Source organism: Phascolarctos cinereus, unplaced genomic scaffold (assembly GCF_003287225.1).
Source record: "Phascolarctos cinereus isolate Bilbo 61053 unplaced genomic scaffold, phaCin_HiC Scaffold_2;HRSCAF=192, whole genome shotgun sequence".
Lineage (NCBI taxonomy): Eukaryota > Metazoa > Chordata > Mammalia > Diprotodontia > Phascolarctidae > Phascolarctos > Phascolarctos cinereus.
Window position 1 is genome coordinate 253,210,306 of NW_027555625.1, and position 18,975 is coordinate 253,229,280.

At 45.7% G+C, this 18,975-nt stretch overlaps 1 protein-coding gene across 1 annotated transcript in view; it reads right to left on the reverse strand.

The window, feature by feature from the left end:
- CACNA1B (calcium voltage-gated channel subunit alpha1 B) overlaps positions 1-18,975 on the reverse strand; it is a 252,226-nt gene that overhangs the window by 107,070 nt on the left and 126,181 nt on the right. Inside the window, 3 exon segments of the mRNA XM_078149926.1 lie at positions 6,363-6,574; positions 9,525-9,640; positions 9,643-10,390. Of these exon segments, the coding sequence (XP_078006052.1) occupies positions 6,363-6,574; positions 9,525-9,640; positions 9,643-10,390 (1,076 nt within the window).

An 18,975-nucleotide genomic window follows, 5' to 3' on the forward strand; every position in this document is an offset into this window, starting at 1 on the left:
CAACTGTGAAGGAGAGAGGCAACACACTGGAAAATGACCAACATCCTCTCAAACCCAACTTTGTTCCCCTACACAGCCTCTCAGGAATTTCTATGGCAGCTACTCTCAGGATTTCTGACTCAAAACTGCCCCTAAACCTAAAGACAGGAGTTAGCCTAATATATATGCCCCAGATAGGATCTTGAGTTTAAGAAAAGTTCAGGGAAAGTTGGGAGGTGATTTTCTGTTTGGAATTAAAAGAACCATAGTTCAGTTAAGTGGTTATTGATAATAGTTCATAAGAAATGTGCTTAATGAAACCATGTGTCATCTTTCTTTAAATCTTGTTCTAATTAAGGGTTAATTGTTATTATATCTTTCTCAAGATGTTTCATTATGGCATAAAAATGACCTTAACTCAATGGTTGTGCCCGACAAACAACCTGTGGCCATTTCTACCAATTTGGAAAAAAAAAAAACTCTGAGTAGAGGCCCAGTTAAAGTCTCTTTATTTACCCTGAGGATAAATCTAGCTAAATTTGAAGGAGGCTCATCACCAAATGCTTGGCCACAACACCTCATGAAACCATCAACTGAGGCAAACAGGAGTTTTAATCAATGTCAATGGCAGGACTACCCACCCTGATGAAATTACGTTTTATAAATATTGAATGCACCTCGTTTCATTTTTAAAACTTATGTTTTCGTATAGAAAAAAAACTATTAATTGAATGGTGAAGACTATGATAGCCCCCTTCCCTCATTTGTCCACATCCGTGAGAAATCTAGCCCTTTAAATTAAAAGGACATAATAAAGACAAAGCCATTCGATTAGTAGCAGCTAATATGAAATACAAGCAGAGCATCTAGGAGAAAACAAATGGCCCTGTGAAATTTAACCTTGCAAACTCAGACTTATAAAGTGAGAAGCAGAGGCACACTAACACTGACTTAATTCTCACCAGTTATTTCTGTGGAGAATCTTTTATATTAAGACTGTAAAAGCCTGGATTTCAATTAAACTCAAGCCAATCCAATTTAATTCAGTATTTGCCGTGTACTTTTTATGGCCCCAGTGCAACGATGCACACCAGCCTGAATTAGTCATGTGGAAATACAGCCCCCTCATTGCTGGGCTGATTTTAGTTTCACCACCCTTCCTGGAGGGCTCATTCAGACACTGATTTCTCAATAACCCCTCTCAACTTCTAAACCATGAAATCTTTCATTATTGCCCTCACATCTGTCCTGTCTGCTATCCTCTCCTGAGTCACCACCTCTGGTCCAGGCCCTCATTATCTCATACCTAGATCACTACCTTAGCCTCCTCACAGGCCTTCCTGCCTCCATCCTCAGTCCCTCAGTTCCAATCTGCCTACACCAAGGATTAATCATCCTAAAACACTCCCATTATAGATTCACAAAATGTTAGAAATGTAAGGGACCTTCAGAGACCATCTAGTCCAATCTCCTCACCTTAAATAAAAGGAAGTTGAGGCTCAAAAAGAGGAAGTGATTTGTCCATGGACACACAGTGAGTAAGAGAATATTCATTACTTATGGCAGGACCTTGCATGCATAGCTACAAATGATTCCTTGTTCAGATAATATTCATTTGAGATCCCTGTAGCACTTCCTGAATGCTTTATAAAGTACAAAGTTTTGTAAACTATAAAGAATCCAGAATTTGAGAGTTGGAGGGGATGTCTAGCTCAACCCATTCACAGATATAATCCCTACTACAAATGGTTATCGAGCCTTGAAGACATCCATGGAGCAGGAACCCGTCACCTTTTTAAGCAGCCAAATTCACTCTCAGCTCAGAATTGTTAGGAAGCTTCCCTCAGATATCAAGCCTAACTTGGTCTCTTTCTAACTTCCACTGCTCCAGGTGATGGTCTCCCAAGATAAATAAAACTAGTCTAATCCCTCCTCCATGTGACAGTCCTTCCAGCACATAAAGATTGTTATCATGGCACCCGTGAGCTTCTCTTCAACAGGCAAAACACTCCCGGGTCTTTTAATCAATTTTTCTTTGACATGGACTCAAGGCCCTTCACCATTCTATTGCCCTTGTCTACATGGAATACATGTGTGAGAGATTAATTTGCTCCTATTGTACTATTAGAAATGACAAGTAGAATGCTCTCAGAAAAACCTAGACTTGCAGGAATTGATACAAAGTGAAGTGAGCAGAACCAGGAGAACATGGTACACAGTAACAGCAATACTGTATGATGATCAACTATAAATGACTTAGCTTTTCTCATAAATACAAAGATTCAAGACAATTCTGAAGGACTCATGATGAAAAATGCTATCTGCCTACAGAGTAAGAACTAATGGAGTCTGAAAGTATATTGAAGCATCCTTTTTTTTTTTAATTTATTTTTCTTGGGGTTTTTTTGGTGTGTTTTCTTTCACAACATGATTAATATGGAAATATATTTTGCATGGCCGCACATATATAGTCTATATACCCTGTCTCAGGGAGAGAGGAGGGGAAGGAGGGAGAGAGAGATTTGGAACTTAAAATTTTTAAAAATGAATGTTAAATTATTGTTTTTACATGTTGTTGTGGGGAAATGAAATACTAAATAAATGTAAAGTATAATTCTGGTTTACATGTAGGACTACTTTCACTAATTTAATGGTCAGACCTTCCTAAAGCCCCACATAATTCTGGGGAGAACATATAACGGAATGCAAACTAGATCCAAGTCATTTCATGAATAGAAACACTTGAAGATTGGCAATGTGTCATCACCTGTTCATTGCCTACTTCCCACCCCCATTAGAATAAAATCCTCTTCCAAAAGAGACTATTTTTGCTCTTAACAAATATATACACCCTTCCCCCTAAGAATCTTCTTTTCACTCTTTTCTAGCTATGAATACACTCACCAAGAAAGCAAAGCCTGTCATCAATCCCCTAGGTTCAATGATCTCAAAGTAGGATCCCCCTCCTCATTGATTATCAAGACCCAGGAGATCTAGGCAGGTGGGACTAGGAAGCTGGGAGAGGTATGGGGGGTAAGAGGGCAAGAAGGAAGAGGAGGGAAAGGTCAAAAGAGCAAGTGGGAAGCCTTACTTCACAACTGGGTCTGTAGGAAGGTGACCCTCAGATGGCCTTCAAAAAATAAAATGCCTTAAGCTGAATCTCCTTTTGTGAAGATGCAAACTTAACTAACCCAAAACAGTCATTATCTTCCCTCCTCAGCCCACTCCTCTGAATTTCACAGTATCTGTTGAGGGCACCATCATTCTTTTAGATTTCCAAACTCAGCATCAATCCTCCACTCTTTCTTCTCTCACTCCCCACATTCAATCAGTTGCCAAGTCTTGTCAATTCTGCTTTCACAGTACCCTTAGCACCCTTCCTTCATGTCACCACCACCCTTCATTAGATCTTTGTCACTTTTCTTTTTCATTGCAATAGCCTTCTAATTGGTGTCCCTGCTCCAGTCTCTCCTGTCTTCAAAATAATCCTCTTAAAGCATAGCTAGAAAAGTGGCTCCCTATGGTCTGTAGGATAAAATAGAACTTTTCATCTCGATATTTGAAGTCTTCAACAATCTGGTTGCAGCCTACCTTTCTAGATTTATTTCACACCATTCTACTTCAGGCATCTTACAACCAGGCCAAACTAGTCAACTTGCTATATACTATCCCCCACCCCACTCCACCCCAACTCAGTATTCAAACTCCTTTGTAACTGCTTGTCTCCTGGGACTGAGATACACTCCCTCATCACTACAACCTCTTAGAATATGAGAGAAATGATTATTAAATAACCAATTATTGGGGAGATCCAGGGTTTTTCTCTTCCTATCTCCTCATTCTCTACAGGGCCAAGTCAGCATCTATCTCCTCAATCATCTTCAGACTCCACCCAAGTGGGGAAGTCCATTGTATTCTACTCAGGCTTGGGTGAAGGGTAGATCCTTTGTCTAGACTGCCAGAGGCTGGGGGTGGTCTAGGAGCAAGAATGATCAGAATGGCCCCTCCTTACCTCTCATTATAATATTCATTCTTCTCATTAATTGTTAACCTATCAGAGTTGATTGTCACCCACAGGAACACCCACTCTTCCAAGGGCATATACATGTTGAGTGGGTTTCATGAGGAGTCTTTGGCATTCAAGAGTACCACTGACCCCTTTTATTAATTACCCAGAAACTATGTCTCTCAAACTTTTTATACGTCACAAATCTTTAGATTCCTTCACTTGGATCTCCCTATACCAAAGGTTCTTAACCTTTTTGGTGTCATGGACCCCTTTGGTAGTCTGGTGAAAACTATACATCCCTTCTTATGAGTGTTTTTAAATGTATAAAATAATATACAGAAGATTACAAAGGAAATCATTTATATTGAAATAGTTATCAAAGTATTCTTAAAAAATGTTTATGGACCCCAAGTTAAGAGTTTCAGCCTAGTCCTTAGTAGTTTTTCCCTTGCATTGATTTATCTGTTTACAGGCTGCTTCCCCAAGCATTGCAGAAACTGTTTGGGGGCTGACTTTATTCCTTTTAGCCCTTGAAACTTTGGAGCAAAGCACAGTGCCTCCAACATAGCAGTTACTTGAAAAATGCTTGTTGAATTGAATTGAAGTGAATCGAAGTGCATATATGTCCCTGGTCCACCCACACAGCCACCCTTCCAGTTTAAGCCTTCCTCAAGCCTTGCTTGGACTATTTTTATGGCCTACTAACTGGTGCAGATTTGTTTCATATCACACCCCTTTCCACATTCTCTACCCCATCATTCCCTTAATGAAGTATTTAATCTCCCACTTCTGTGAGAAGCCACATTGCTATGTATCAGTGTCCATGTTTCACATACACCTGCTGGTTTTTCACATTAAAATTTTTCCCTTGGTTTCTGGCTTTTTTTGGGGGGGTGGGGTTGGTATGATCTTTGAGAATAGGGGTTCTGTGCCCCCTTTTTGGCTTGGTATCTAGTATCAAGTATACACTGTCAAGTATTTAATAAATGGTTATCAAATTGAATAAATAAAAAAACTGAGTTAAGAAGGAACACAGTGAGGCAGAGCCAGCCCTATTTCCCCCTCCCCCATCCCTGACCAGGGTGCCAGAGCTTCTTGGGTAGCGTAGTCACCACACAGGGGAATTGGACTTTTACATTGGGTATCTTCCTGAGAAGTTGTAGGGGGATAAATCTAATTTTTGTAAGTTGAATTCTATTTTAATGTGTGAAAGAAAACTAGGACTCCCTCCCTTGAAATGCAAAAACTCCCCCTCAGTTTATCTGTTTTCCATGTTTAGATGTTCATATATCGGATTTTCTTAAAGCAAGGCAAGCCTGCATGTTAATCTCAGGTAGGAAAAAAAAGAGAGATTGCTGACTCAGGAGTCTTCTGCAAGAAGCCTTTCCCTGCCACCCCCTCTCCTCACCAATTGCCAGTGCCTTCTCTCTAAGATTTCATCCCTTTTACACTGGATATATCTTCCAGGAACATGGTGATTTGGGGGTTGTCATTCCCATTAGAATGTTAGCCCCTTGAGGGAACAGACTATGGCTTTTGCCTCTCTGTGTCTCCCCAGAGCTTAATACAGTGTCTAGTTCATAGTAAGTGCTTAATAAATGTTTGTTGACTGACTGATTTCTTCACTAATCTATTCCTTGGATCATGGCCCTTGGTAGGGGGGAAGGGTAGGTTTCAAACAATCCTGGCCAACTTCTTTTTCACTAACAAGGAAGCTGTTTCCCCCATGTGGCCCCGACTCCACCCCTGCCATGTGGGGTGAAGGGCTCTGAGATACCCAGAATGAAAGGCTGGTGTAAGCAGGGGTGTCAAGGATTCCAGAACTCACAGAAGGCTGATACATGTGATTCTGGAGATGACAAGAAGGGCTTCCACTCTGCCCCACCCTGCCTTTGCTAGCTGACACCTGAATATCCTTTAAGAGAGAGCAAGACCTTAAGAGCTCCACAAGAGGAAAGGAGGCTTGAAATATCACACACACACACACACACACACACACACACACACACACACACCCCATGCGTGCACATGGGGAGGGTACACAGTGACTCAGTGAGACACTTTAACTCACACTAAAGAGTAAAGACTGGGAAGAGAAGTTATCAGAGAGTCAGTTTGCAGCAGAATAGCTGAGAGAGTGAAAGCCAGAAGACCTCCAGAAGGAGAAGGGTGATAATCCTGTCATACTGTAACCTCATCAACCAGATTAAATCCTTTGTGCCCAGGCCTGTTCCCAAGACTGCCAAAATTGGGCCCAAACAACTCCAGCAGTCAGGTCCCCAGGGCATACCAACCCTCTGGCTGCTATTTTTACCAAGGACCCAGAGCCTGCCGGGAAGGAATAGAGTGGCATAAAGGCCAGGGAACCACTCACTTGGAACAACGGTGGTCTCTCCAGGGGCAGTCAGGGTTACTGGGATGCGTATGGTGAGGGTCTCCAGGGAAGGTTGGGTCATGCGGTGCACATTCTTCTGGTTGTCAGCATCCTCTGGCTGCTCGCTCACCTTCTGCAGACAAGTGCTGGGCAGTGTATGAATGGGGATGGCCACCATCCCACCACTGGCCTCCGCCTCACATTGATTTTCCCTGTAATCCAAGAGCAGATGTCAGATCCTTGCTGGCCAGTGCCCACCTACCAGGCAGAATAAGCAGACTTGGCCCACACCTGCCCCACAGCCCAGACCCTTCACATACTAGACTCCCAGTAAATACTTGTCAGCCAAAATGACACAATGTCTTCTACAAGCGGTGGCTCTGTCTAGGATACTTGAGATGCATCAGGGGCATCCTTGCTCTCTACACTTGTAATGGGGCAGGAGAGTCAGTGCGATACTTTTGGAGGAGGACTGGCTTTGGAGCCAGAGGACCTGAGTTCAAATCTTATCCCACTCATTTACTACCTGCCTCTTCATACTACCTGTATGACCTTGTATAAGTCATTTACACTCTCTATACCTCAGTGTCTTTATCTATTGGCACTAGATGGCTTTTAAGATCCCTTCTGCCTCTAAATCTGCAATCCTTTGACCACAGGTGAGAACATCTCCTTGTTCTACTCTCCTTAGTTGCCAGGGGTTAACAGCTTGGATGCTCAGTGAAGGGATTGTGGAGAGTAGAAGAGTGAGTGATGGTGAACAGGCAGGAAACTGTCTGGAGCTGAAGAACCATTAGGTAATGCTTGATGGAAAATCCCATAAATGGTCCAATTTCTATGGATATTAGTCAGTACACGAAAGAAAGAGGCAGATCTAAGCTCAGCAACACTTAAATTTTCCTCAAGGCCCAGCTGAAAAACTGACCTCCAAGAAGCCTTCCTGACTTACCCTGGGCCACAGTTACCTTCTTCTTATCCTGTACCCATTAGAATGTAAGATCCTTGAGGGCAGGGACTGTCTTTTGCCTCTTTTGGTATCACTAGCACTTAGCACAGTGCCTGGCACATGGTAGGTGCCTAAAAAAAGTTTATTGATTGAGTCATTGATTGTAGGAATATATCCAGAGCCATAGAACCACAGAATATTAGAGCTGGAGAGGAACATTAGAGGTCATAGAGTTCAATCCCCTCATTTACAAATGAGGAAACTGAGGCTCAGAGGGGTGAAAATAACTTGTTCAAAGTAACAGTGATAGGGAAGTTGGGTTGTATCAAAAACCAAACTTTTGAGTTCCCTAAATGTTTCATTTAAATGGAGAGAGTCTTGGACTAGGAATTCCAGGTCCAGGTCTGCCACTTACTGTCTATGTGACCTTCTTCTCTCTGGGCCTCAGTTTCCTCTTTTCTTAAATGAAGGAGCTGGATTAAGATGACTCCTGAGGTCCCTTCTAGCTCTAAAATTCTACCATTGTCCAAAGGTCTTCTCTCTCCAACAAAACTGGAAATCTACGGAGCTTGCAAAAAAAATGCTAAGGACAATAAAAAGGGCTTTTATAGGTATGAACTGAAGCAAGAAAAAAAACAAGATAGAAAAAGAGATCCAATGCTTGGGGCAGATGGCATAATACTAATGGACTCAAAGAATGTCTGAAGTCAGACTGAGAAAAATCAGAACTACTCAACCCTCCTAATTTGCTTCTGCCTAATTTTATCAAGAGCCAAGAAATCTAACCTGGCCTTAGGCTGCAAGAATGGAAGCAGAGGGTCCAGAATAATGATAATATCACTATGCTGGGCCTGGTCTGACCCTATCTACCATATCTGAAGAATCTCACTCAGTTCTGGACTCCAGATTTTAAGAGGGGCACTGATGAACTGGAACACATTTAGAGGCGATCTACTAGGTCAAGCCTCATGAGGGCCTGCTGAAGGACTCGGAGACCACATTCCTCAGAAGGGATTAGAGTTATTCAGTGTCACTCCCAGAGCACAGACTTGGAGACAAAGGAAAGGTGTTAAAGGGAGACAGAATTCTGCTCAATCTAAAGAAGACTGGCCTAGCAATCAGAGCCATCCAAAGAATGGAATAGACTTTCTTCTGAAGGAATGAGACACACACCCCCAACCCCCAGAGCTAGAGGTATTTCAGCAGAGGTTAGATAATTATTTGTCAGGGTTGAGGCAGAGTATGTTGGGAAGAATGGAAGAAGGTTGCCCAAAACAACCTCTGAGGTCCCATCCAACTCTGAGATTCTAGCAGACTGATAGATAGACAAACATATAGATATATGTATATGCATGTGTGTGTATATATGTGTATTATGTGTTTGTACACACATGATCAATTGCCAGCTCTTGCCATTTCTACCTCCCATCTCTGTGTACTGACTCCTCCTCCCTTGAAGCCAATGTGCTGACTCACTCAGGTTCATGGACCCCTATCTCTTTTTCATCTTGGTTCAACTATATCTTTTCTTCATCAAGTCCTTTCCCACCACCCAAACCTTGCACTGGGGTCTGCTCTTCTCTGGCCACACCTTCCTCAGCTGCTATCCTGGGCAGCTAGGTGGCTCAGTGGTGGGCCTGGAGTCAGGAAGACCTGAGTTCAAATATAACCCCAGACACCTACTAGCTGTGTGATCTTGGGCAAGTCACTCAACACTCTCTGCCTCAGTGTCCTCATCTGTAAAATGGGGAATAATAATAATAGCATCTATCTCCCAGTGTTATTTTGTAGATCAAATGAGATATTGTAAAGCTCCTGGCACATAGTTAAGTGCTGCATAAATGTCTGTTGTTGTTGTTGTTGTTATTATTATTCTTATTCTTATTATTAATCATCACTTCCTCTCTCCAAGCCCAGTGGACCACTCTCTGTCTCTCCTCAGTGGTCCCAGGGAAATATAAATTTCTAAGCATTAGTCATGGAAAAGAAGAGCATCGTGGCCCCATATACACAGCTGGTGCTCAGCAGACACCTGAGAAGGAAATGAAGCAAGCTGAAAAATCAAATGCCAATCAGCATCTTTCATCTTAAGTCTAGTCTGGCATTCTTTGCCCTAGGGCTGGTGCCCTCCTCATCCTCTCTGCAGCGGCCCTCCCCCCAGACCCTGCCCAGCCCTTCCTTTAGGAGCCCCACAGCTTAGGCTGTCTCCCACTCACTTGGGCTGATGATTCCGCAACTCCTTCTCCACAGGCTCCCCATCCTTCTCTCCTGGTTCCTTTTCCACCGAATCATACATGGATAGGGCTTTGTGCCTGGTCTTATGTCTCCGGGGAGAGGATCCTCTCCATTCTCTCCCTTGGGTCCAGGCTCTCCTTCCCGGGTCCCTGAGCGGGAGCCACCCCGATGCCGGGCTCGACGCTCAGGCTTAGCCCCACTAACGGTGCCATTGCCTTCTTTGCCCGGTGGCTCTGCCGAGTGCCGGTGGGCACGGTGCCGCCGGTGCTCCTTCTCAGTTATGACATCCTCCACAGAACCCCGGCGGTGGTGCCTCCGGCCACCTTCCTGGCCCCGGGAACGTTCGCATTTCCCCTCTTTGTTGCCCCCAGTCTCCTTGCTTCTGCTCCTCCGCTGCCGGTGTCGTTCCTCTTTATTGGCAACGCCCGACTCCCCATTTTCCTCCCTGACACCTTCCACCTTCTCCTGCTCCCCAGCCCCTGCCTTTTCTTTTTCTTTCTCCTTTTCCTTCTCCCTGTGCCGGTGGTGCTTGCGGGGTATCTCAGGGCCCTCAGCAGCCGTGCTGGGGGACACCTTGGTTTGCTCTGTGGCCTCCAACCCCTCCCCAGCCCCTGCTTTGCCCCCTGGGGCCCGGATCCCTTCTTCTCTGCGGGGCTCCACCACCAGGGGTCGATCCAGGTGAGTCTTCATGTCTGGACGGATGTGCCGGGTGGTGGTATAGCGGAGGCGCTCCTCAGGGTCCATCTCACTGTACAGGGCCTCACAGCTGGCCTGGAAATTGTGCAGACGGATCTGACTTGTGCGCTGTTCCCACACAGACCTGGTCTTGGCTGAGTTCTGCTGCTTACTGCAAAAAGAAAGGAAGACAAGGGAGTGAATATCTTCCTGTCTTCACATGCCCACCCACTCCCCCTTTTCCTTTCTTCCTTTTCTTTTTAAGCTTGCTTTATCTTAAAAGATCTAAAATTTTTATTCTGGAGGGGAAATCACATAAAGGGAGGCCAAGGTGTGCACACAGAGATGGAGAGAGATGGCTACAGGTGGCAGAATTATGGGTGAAGGAAACTCCTAAATTGTCTATGGTGATAACAGGCCTGTACTGGTGGGGAGGGGAGGAGAAGGAAGGGAATGGTACTTCATGGAGTCCCAGTGCAAGATAATAGATAGCTGAAAATATAGCTGAAAGGGACATTAGAGTCCAGGTGAGGAAAAACTGAGGCTCAGAGAGGTTAGATGACTTGCCCAGTAAGTGTCTGAGACAGGATTTGAACCCAGGGCTTCCTGACTCCAAGTCTAGTGCCCTAGCCACTATACCAGGATGGCACCTTGGGTCTTTCTGGGCTCTGACTCCCATAACTTTGCACTCCACCTTTGCTCCTCCACTCACATCGTTCTCTCCCCCCTCCCCAATCTATGGTCTTCATCCCTAACTGCAACCTGCTGGGTAGGGGTAGTTTCCCTATAGGGAAACTTCCCTCTCACCTGCCTCAAAGTCAACATGCACAAATGTTGACCCTAGGTGGTCCAGTTGGGGAATTGGACCAGATGATTACAAACATAGAGGGAAGGAGAGACTTTATGCTCCCAGATCCTCATTCATGGCTCTGAGGAGATCCTTGTTACCTGGGGCTCTCCCTGAGTTGGTAGATCTCCTCATGAGAACTTTTGGGGAAAGAGACAAAGCTGATATCCTAGTTAGGCTCAAATTGCTCCCAGGAACACTATTTTACCTTCTCAGAATGCTGATAGATCCCCAAGACATCCTTCCTAGGTCCCTTATCCTTGCCAATGTCTGGGTCAGGGGAATGGGGAGGCCTAAGGAGAAGAAGGTGGCTGGGGAATTGGGTAATACTCGTATATGACTGAGGATGCAGAGTTTGAACTAGTGGAAGGAGAGACTCTGAGTGTGGTCCTACAAGTTCACAGCTGTGTCCTGGACCAAAAGAAACACCCATAGAGGTCAGGCATATGGAAAGGTATTATGGGAGTTCTCCTGGAAAATATCCAAGGCCATAGTCTTATCAAAGTCCTAAAAGGATGAGGAAAGTCCTCAGGAACCCCCACTTTCTCAGACAGCTGGCCCAACAAATCAGGAACTCTAAGCAGGGACTGAGGTAAGCACCATTAGCCTTGTTCCCCTTTCTTCCTGCCTAAAGAGCTTTGTCTCTCTTTCTTATCACTTCTATCACTTCTTTCTTTTCTTCCCTCCCACCCTCTTTTGATTCGACCCTCCCCCTTCACACACCACACACACACACACACACACACACACACACACACACACAAAATGGCTAGAGCCATTGGGTTACTTTGGGATTGAGAGTGCAGGGGAAAGGAAGAAATTGGCATGCATGTTAATTAGACTTCACTGGAAACTGGCTTCTGCTCCCACTCACCCCCAAGCTCTGGGACTGGGCTTTACTACGGAAAAGCTGGTTAGATCCAGGGGATGTCTGGGAGCCCACAACTGAATTCTCTGTTACAGGGATAGAATGATGGCAATGTCCTCAAGCTGCCCTGTAACTATGGGAACCATATTAGGCTTTACACAGCCTGCAGGGCCGGACTCTAACCCACATGTATATGCACACTCACACTCATGCATGTACACACACACACACACACACACACACATGTACACACACACACACGCACACACACACACACACACACACCCCTCAGCCTTGAGCCACTGATTTCAGTTGCAAGCTGGATATGGGTTAGTTTGTGAAGGAGCCAGGAGAAATGAAGAGATTATTTCATGAAGAGAAATGGGGGGGGGGGGAGGAGAGACAATCATAGGAGAAATTAGGCCATCATTGGTAAGATGAAGTGCCGCCCAGATTTTCTCCAAGGGCTCCGACCACGGACTCTACACCTTCCCCTCCCCCCACCTTCCCCCACCCCCACCCCCTTCACCGAGCCTCCTCAGAGGAAGAAGAGCAGCCTTTCTCCCCAAGGGTCTCTGGCCTCAGAAGGACCATCTCCCCTCCTGTGCAGATCCAACCATATTTTAGAATGAGCATTTTGCGACTGTCCAAATAAATAAGAGCTATTCCTTCTTTTCTCCACACTAAGAGAAACTGAGATACTTCTGCTATTCCCTTCTGTCCTGAGACTTGGAAACATATCTCTCTCTAAGCCCTTTTACACTCCCTTCACCCTACCCCCACAGACACCAAAACTTTCTGGGGATCTTGCGAGAGCCTTGGTACTTAAGTCAGTGTGCTTCAGGCTGGGCACTTCTGTCAGTGTCACAGTACTAGGAGACTACCCCAAGCTTGTGTCCCTGCAGATAAGCTCCATTTTAAAGGCAGTAAGAGCCCTGAGGAGCTGGGGCTGGGTGCCCTTGGCTTCCTCAGTCATCATCCTCCCTCACAGAGGTTTTGACTGATGTGCCTCTGCTAAAGAGAATCCTACACCCACTCCCACCCCCAATTCGTGTGACTCTGGTCACCTCACCATCACCATCAGCGTCAGTGTCAAGGCACGCACATAACAGTATCCTAACTACTGAACTGAATATAGTGCCTCCTCATATCCATATCTCTCATCTGGTCCTGTCACCTTTGGGACCAATGGTGGGTCCTGATCTCCAGCTGGGCCTGAGAATAAAATCACCATACTTTATAGTTAAATGGAAGATGTGCTATTTCATTAACCCAGATACATTGGAGCAGAGATTTCGAGGTAGTCTAGCCCAACCCCTCCCCTTTCTGGAAGCCCAGAAAGTTTGAGTGACTTACCTACCCTTAGTCACAGGATTTGCACCCAAGTCCTCAGACTTCAGATCTATTGCTCCTTCCATTGCACCACTCTGGCCATGGTGAACCCAGGACCAATCCCAGAACCTCATTAAGCCTGTGTTCTAACTATTGCATTGACCAGCCCAAGTCCAGGCACAAAGTTCTTCTTCACTGAGTCATTTTCTTGAACTTGCTTGTAAAACTCCCTGTCAAGTAAGACCCTTGGATGATTCTTACACACCCTCCCAACTGACCCAGCACAGATGACAGTGTTTCAGCTTCTGAGGCCTGGCCTGTGGACAGGGATGGGGAATGGATGAGACCAGGTGGATGGCAGCACTAATACAGGAAGGCATCTGAGTGATCAATGCATTTGCATTCATGTTTGTGGATGGAGATGGGCCAGACATGCTAGATAGAGACCCTCTGGGCCCAGATACTTCCCCTGGGGGCTAGGGCAAGCAAATCTGCTGGGTTTGGAGCATCTCCACTAATCTCTGCTTAGGGTCAATGGTGCTCATGCAAACCCCACAAGTGGCCTTAGCTTGAGCCACAACTATCTGTCTCTGCTTCTGTCAGAAAACCTGGCTTGACTGACCTCTTCTCCCATCCAGCCCAGCTTAAAGCTGTAGCTCCATGGGCCCAGAACCCAGGCCCTCCTGCTCATCTCTCCTGCAAATCTTCCACCCTCCCTTCAAGAAAGTTTTAAAGAAGTACTACAGCTAGCATAAAGTGAAAGAAAATGGTGAAACATCATTTTCTTCCCTTTCATACCCATCCTCCTGCCTTCCCAACATGGAAATTTAGTTGATCATTCTGCGGACCTCATTCACAGGCATCCCACACTCCAGAGTGTGATCCTTGGGATGGGCTGAGGTATGTCTGTATATAATAGGTGGGGTGGAGAGGGGATCCTCTGGGGTCTTCTTCCTTTTCTTCTTTTTGTATCTAAATGCCCCCATGAAGAGAGATCTGCTGTCTTACCCAATGGCCTTTACTGAGGGGTTGTTGTACATATGGGGCCTTACTGAGGGTGATAGAAACTGCATACATACACCCTGTGGGTTTAGAGGCTTCTGTCCACAAAAATTGTATAAAAATAATCCCCAATGCTACAACCAAAGCCTTAGAAAGATACCCACCAGCTTTACCCCAAGCTCAGACTTAAATAAACAAGATGCTCCATCTGTGGTGCTTCCTGGACTCATGGGGGAAAGCACTGGGAGGGGGATGTCCAGATGCATGATTTCATCAGTGTGTGGGAACTCTCTTCATGATATATATTGGCAACTCGTCTGTAACTTAGAATTGTTGCTGAAAATTTAGATAGGTTGCCCACCATGATCACATAGCTAGTACAGTTTAGAGGTAGGCATGAATCTGGGTCTTTCTAACTCCAAAGCCAGCGCTCCATGCAATACCGGGTGCTGCCTCACTCTCTTTTTTCCCCAGACCTGTGCTTTCATATGTGTAGAGAACAAAAATTGAAATTGTCTCCACTAAAACAGATCTAGAATTTATAATCCTAAGAGAGCATCAGTTTATCTCAAGTCACCCAGCTAGTTATATGTCAAAGGGAAGACCTGAACTCAGGTCTCCCTTATTTCAAATCCAGACCTCTGATTGAAATATATCCTCCCTCTCTCCACCTAATCCAGATCATTACTATTTATAGCCTGTTCTGACTGATGGGCAGCAAGGGTCTCCCTGAGAGTGTTGAAGCTGGACCCTCTGCTCCTTCCCAACACCTAGCAGAGTGTTTGAGGCTCCATCGTTGAAGCGTATCAGAGGGGATCTATGGGACTGTAACACTGAAGGAATTTCCCCACTGCCACCTCCAGCTAATCCACAGAAGAGTGAGTAGTGGTCCCACCCTCATGTTACTTGGAGGAAGGCTGATTTGCCCAGTCTAAAATATTGACAGAAATATAAACTAACTAGATGAATTATACCTGGTAGAGGACCTGGACACCTCTAAAGGTTGGTCATTTAGACCAGTCATTCATAGTGGGCTTAGATTCTCCCAGGTGTCCCTCAGTAAGTGCCAGCCATAGTAGCTGCTGCTTCCACAAGCCACCTCCCTCACTCTGAGGAGAGGATTCAGGCTTGTGGGAGGACCTAAGTCCTTATTCACTGAGTTCCCCAGTGAGGGGGGTGTCAGGGAGAATCATGATAGCACCGCAGTTAGCCCACAGGAGTGCACTGAAAGCAGGGGAGGGTAGCTCCTACACTAGCACATTTGGAAGGCCTCAGGAGGTGTCCTGCTTTCAGGGGAAATCAGCCACTGAGCAGCCCTGGGATGGGAGGGCTTTTCTGCCAGGACAGGCAGGACACCAAAAAAGAAAGAGAGAGAGAGAGAGAGAGAGAGAGAGAGAGAGAGAGAGAGAGAGAGAGAGAGAGAGAGAGAGAGAGAGAGAGAGAGAGAGAGAGAGAGAAATATCCCCTCTTTGAAGAAAAGGACAATGTAGACAGAGCAGCATACAGGGGGCCCATATCTTCCCTGTGACTCAGGTTCCTACTCCATGTGATAAGGTCTGACTCAGCTTGTCAGCAGCATTTCCAGTATCAAAGATGGAGGCTTGGTTTCCAGGCTAGGCTAGCTTGCTACCACTCACGGACCAACCTGGGGGAGACCCGTGTTCACGTGCCCAGTGAGATAAGAATGCAGACTAGGGGGAAATGCCACATTATGACCAAAATAGACCCCATCCTGATGAGCCTTTTTATTAAAGAGTTAGGAAGCAGGCTTTAAGGGCTTCTCAAAAGGAACAGCTCAAATTCAGACAAATGAGAGCAGCACCATTTAGGGAGTGCAGCAGGCCCTTGAGTCAGGTAGCTGAGCACCGAGGTGAGCCGATCTATTGCTGAGCCTTGTTCTAGTGCCAGCTGCCCTAAGGCTGAGTCTGCCTCTCAGATCCTGTCTCCAGGCCTCTCCTCCAGCTCTGCTCTCAGATGACTCAGCTAGAAAATTGGCTCCAGGTTCCCTATTTTTGCTTAGGGAATAAATGAACAAGTGACTTATGTAGTCCCTGCCTGGTGTCTCCCCGCAGCCTCACAGGTGGGTGGGTGGGTGGGGAAGCCTGTGGGGAGGGTGGTCTCCCAGTCTCATTTACACGATCCATGGCCAAGCAGTGCTAGAGGATGCCTGACACAGGGCTGAGCGGGCCAGGCTCTGCCAAGCCCTGTAACTGCCCTCATAGCCCCTTTCCCCAAGCCCAAGCCCAAATACGTAGGACTACAAAAACCACCACAGACGTAGCACAATGTCCAGAATGAAAAGAAACCAAGACGGTGAACTCAGGCATGTTAGAGACAGGAACAGTAGTATACAGATAGACAGACTGGACAGACAGACTGACAGAGACAAAGAAAGAAAAGGGAGGGGTGGGAGTAGTGTCGAGCTACATTTAGGATGTCAAAACATTTCCTATACGAAACGCCAGGCAGTTCCCATTGAGGGTGAAGATGGCTGCTGCCCCATCCAGGCCTAGGAGGTGTTTGATCCAATGATGTGAATGGCTTTTAGGAGGGAATAGGAGTTAAGCAGGCGAGGAAATGAGCCACATGGGTGCATATATCAGTGAGCCATTTATGGAATATCATAACAGAGAGCAACTCACGGTGAATTTACGCTGGAGGTGGATGAGCTGCGAGATACAGTGCCTCGATTTTGCTTTACAAAACTGCACATGCAAAAAACAGAACAGAGCCAAAGGTGAGAAAAAATAAGATAAACTTCTAACACACAGGGAAGAGACTCGGACAGCTGTGGCCTGGCCTGGCCCGGCCTGGCCTGTCAGGAGAACTGCAGCTGTATCTTGGAAGGAGCCCAGGGAGGCTTTCAGAAAGTGCCCCAGCTACAAAAGAAAACCGTCTCCTCAAAGAAGGGAAAGTCGGGGCAGGGAGATGGGAAGAAATGCCACCAGAGCTGACTCCTACCCCTTCCCCAAAATATCCCCTGAGAAACCAAAGCTCAGAAGAGAATGAGAAGCTGTTAACCTTGGCCTCTCCCCCATTCCTCTACCCTAGCCCTCCAACCCCATAAGAACCAGTCTGAGGTTCTGGGGCTTTCTCATTCCCAGCCAGCCAGAAGATGGACTGAGACTGAGACCCTACTCAGACCTCGTCACCCCCACCTGTGACTTACACCCGGGCATTGCCTTTTGGTGTGGGTCAAGAGGAGCACCATGAGCTAAAGATCACTGTTTTGTTTGTCCCACATAGGTTATGGTTACCCATTAAAAAAAAAACTTCTACTGGTTTTTCAATATCTCAACCTCAACCTAGGCAGCTTCTATTTATGGTGAGAGAACTTCTCTTCTCCCTGAATCTATGCTTAGCTAAGAAGTTTCCTGCACAGCTCTGGTGCTCGTTTATAGACTGTCTGGGAGTGATTTAAATCTAATCGATTAAGAACAACAATAATTACCATTTATATAGTGCTCTAAGGTTTGAAAAACCACTTATTTCATTTGATCCTCAGAACAACCTGTGATGTAGGAGCTAATTATCTCCATTTTATACATCAGAAATCTGAGAATGGAAAAGATTAAGTGATTTGTCCAAGGTCACACAGCTAGTGTCTGAGGCAGGATTTGAACTCATCTTCCTGACTCCGAGTCCAGGACTCTATGATCTGTGCCACCTTGCTGCCTAAGTTTTCATCACAAATTTAAAACCAAAGAGTTTCCTGGACACTTGATACATTTTTTTTAATACTGGAATCGGGGATGTGCCAGAGCCAGATTGTACCAGCTCAGGCAATTATTAAATTTTCATGTGAACATTTAAACCTTTAGAATCAGCAAATGCTACAAAATCAGGGCTTGATTTATTATTTAGTTGATTGTCCAGATTTAAGAAAGTGATGGAGAAAATTTGAATAGTTGCAGATCAAACTTAAAAGTATGTTGGGTGAAATCCCCCCTCTCTCTCCGGACAGCCAGTTGTTAAACATTTACCAGCATGCCCCTAGCTGGACTCACATGCTCACATAACTTCTGAGCTGGAAAAGATCTTGGAGATTATCAATTCCAAATTTTGTTACACATAAGGAAAGTCAATGCAGAAAAAAAAAAGAAAATTATTTGTCCATGGGGAAATGATAAATAGTAGAGCCACAAAGGAAATGCAGTTCTCCTGACTGCTCCTTAAGGGGCATACCTCCAAAAAACCCAAATGCCTCCATGAAATCTAAATATTGAATTTCACTTACATCACTGCTACCCATAAGACAGTTAAACTGCCCGGAGATAGGGCTTCTTTTTCCTCTGCAGCTTCCCCAAAAGAAGGCACCCCAGTCACTGTCCTTTCCCATTTGTTCAGCTACCTTAATAGCTTCTGGTCTGGGCAGTGAAATGAGCACAAGCTTCTTCTTTCCCAGCCTTAGGTTCTCAACAAGTCAGATTCCTTCTAAGTCCAAAAACATAAGTAAATCAGGTGGTGGGCCAGCCTGGGGAGGTAAAAAACTGGCCTCTCCTTTCCATTCCTTATCTCAGCTCCTCTCCAGAGTCTAGGACTAGGGGAATTCCCTCAGACACTTTCTATAGGCTGAGGCTGGGTCCTCTGCCTGAAGGCCAGCACTAAGCAGGACTCCTAGGCCAGGAGGCTTGGAAGCCTCTCGGTGAGGCTGGTAGACTGCTTCCGTCTTGTGAGAAAGCTAACAAAGCTCTGGACTTTCCCGTTC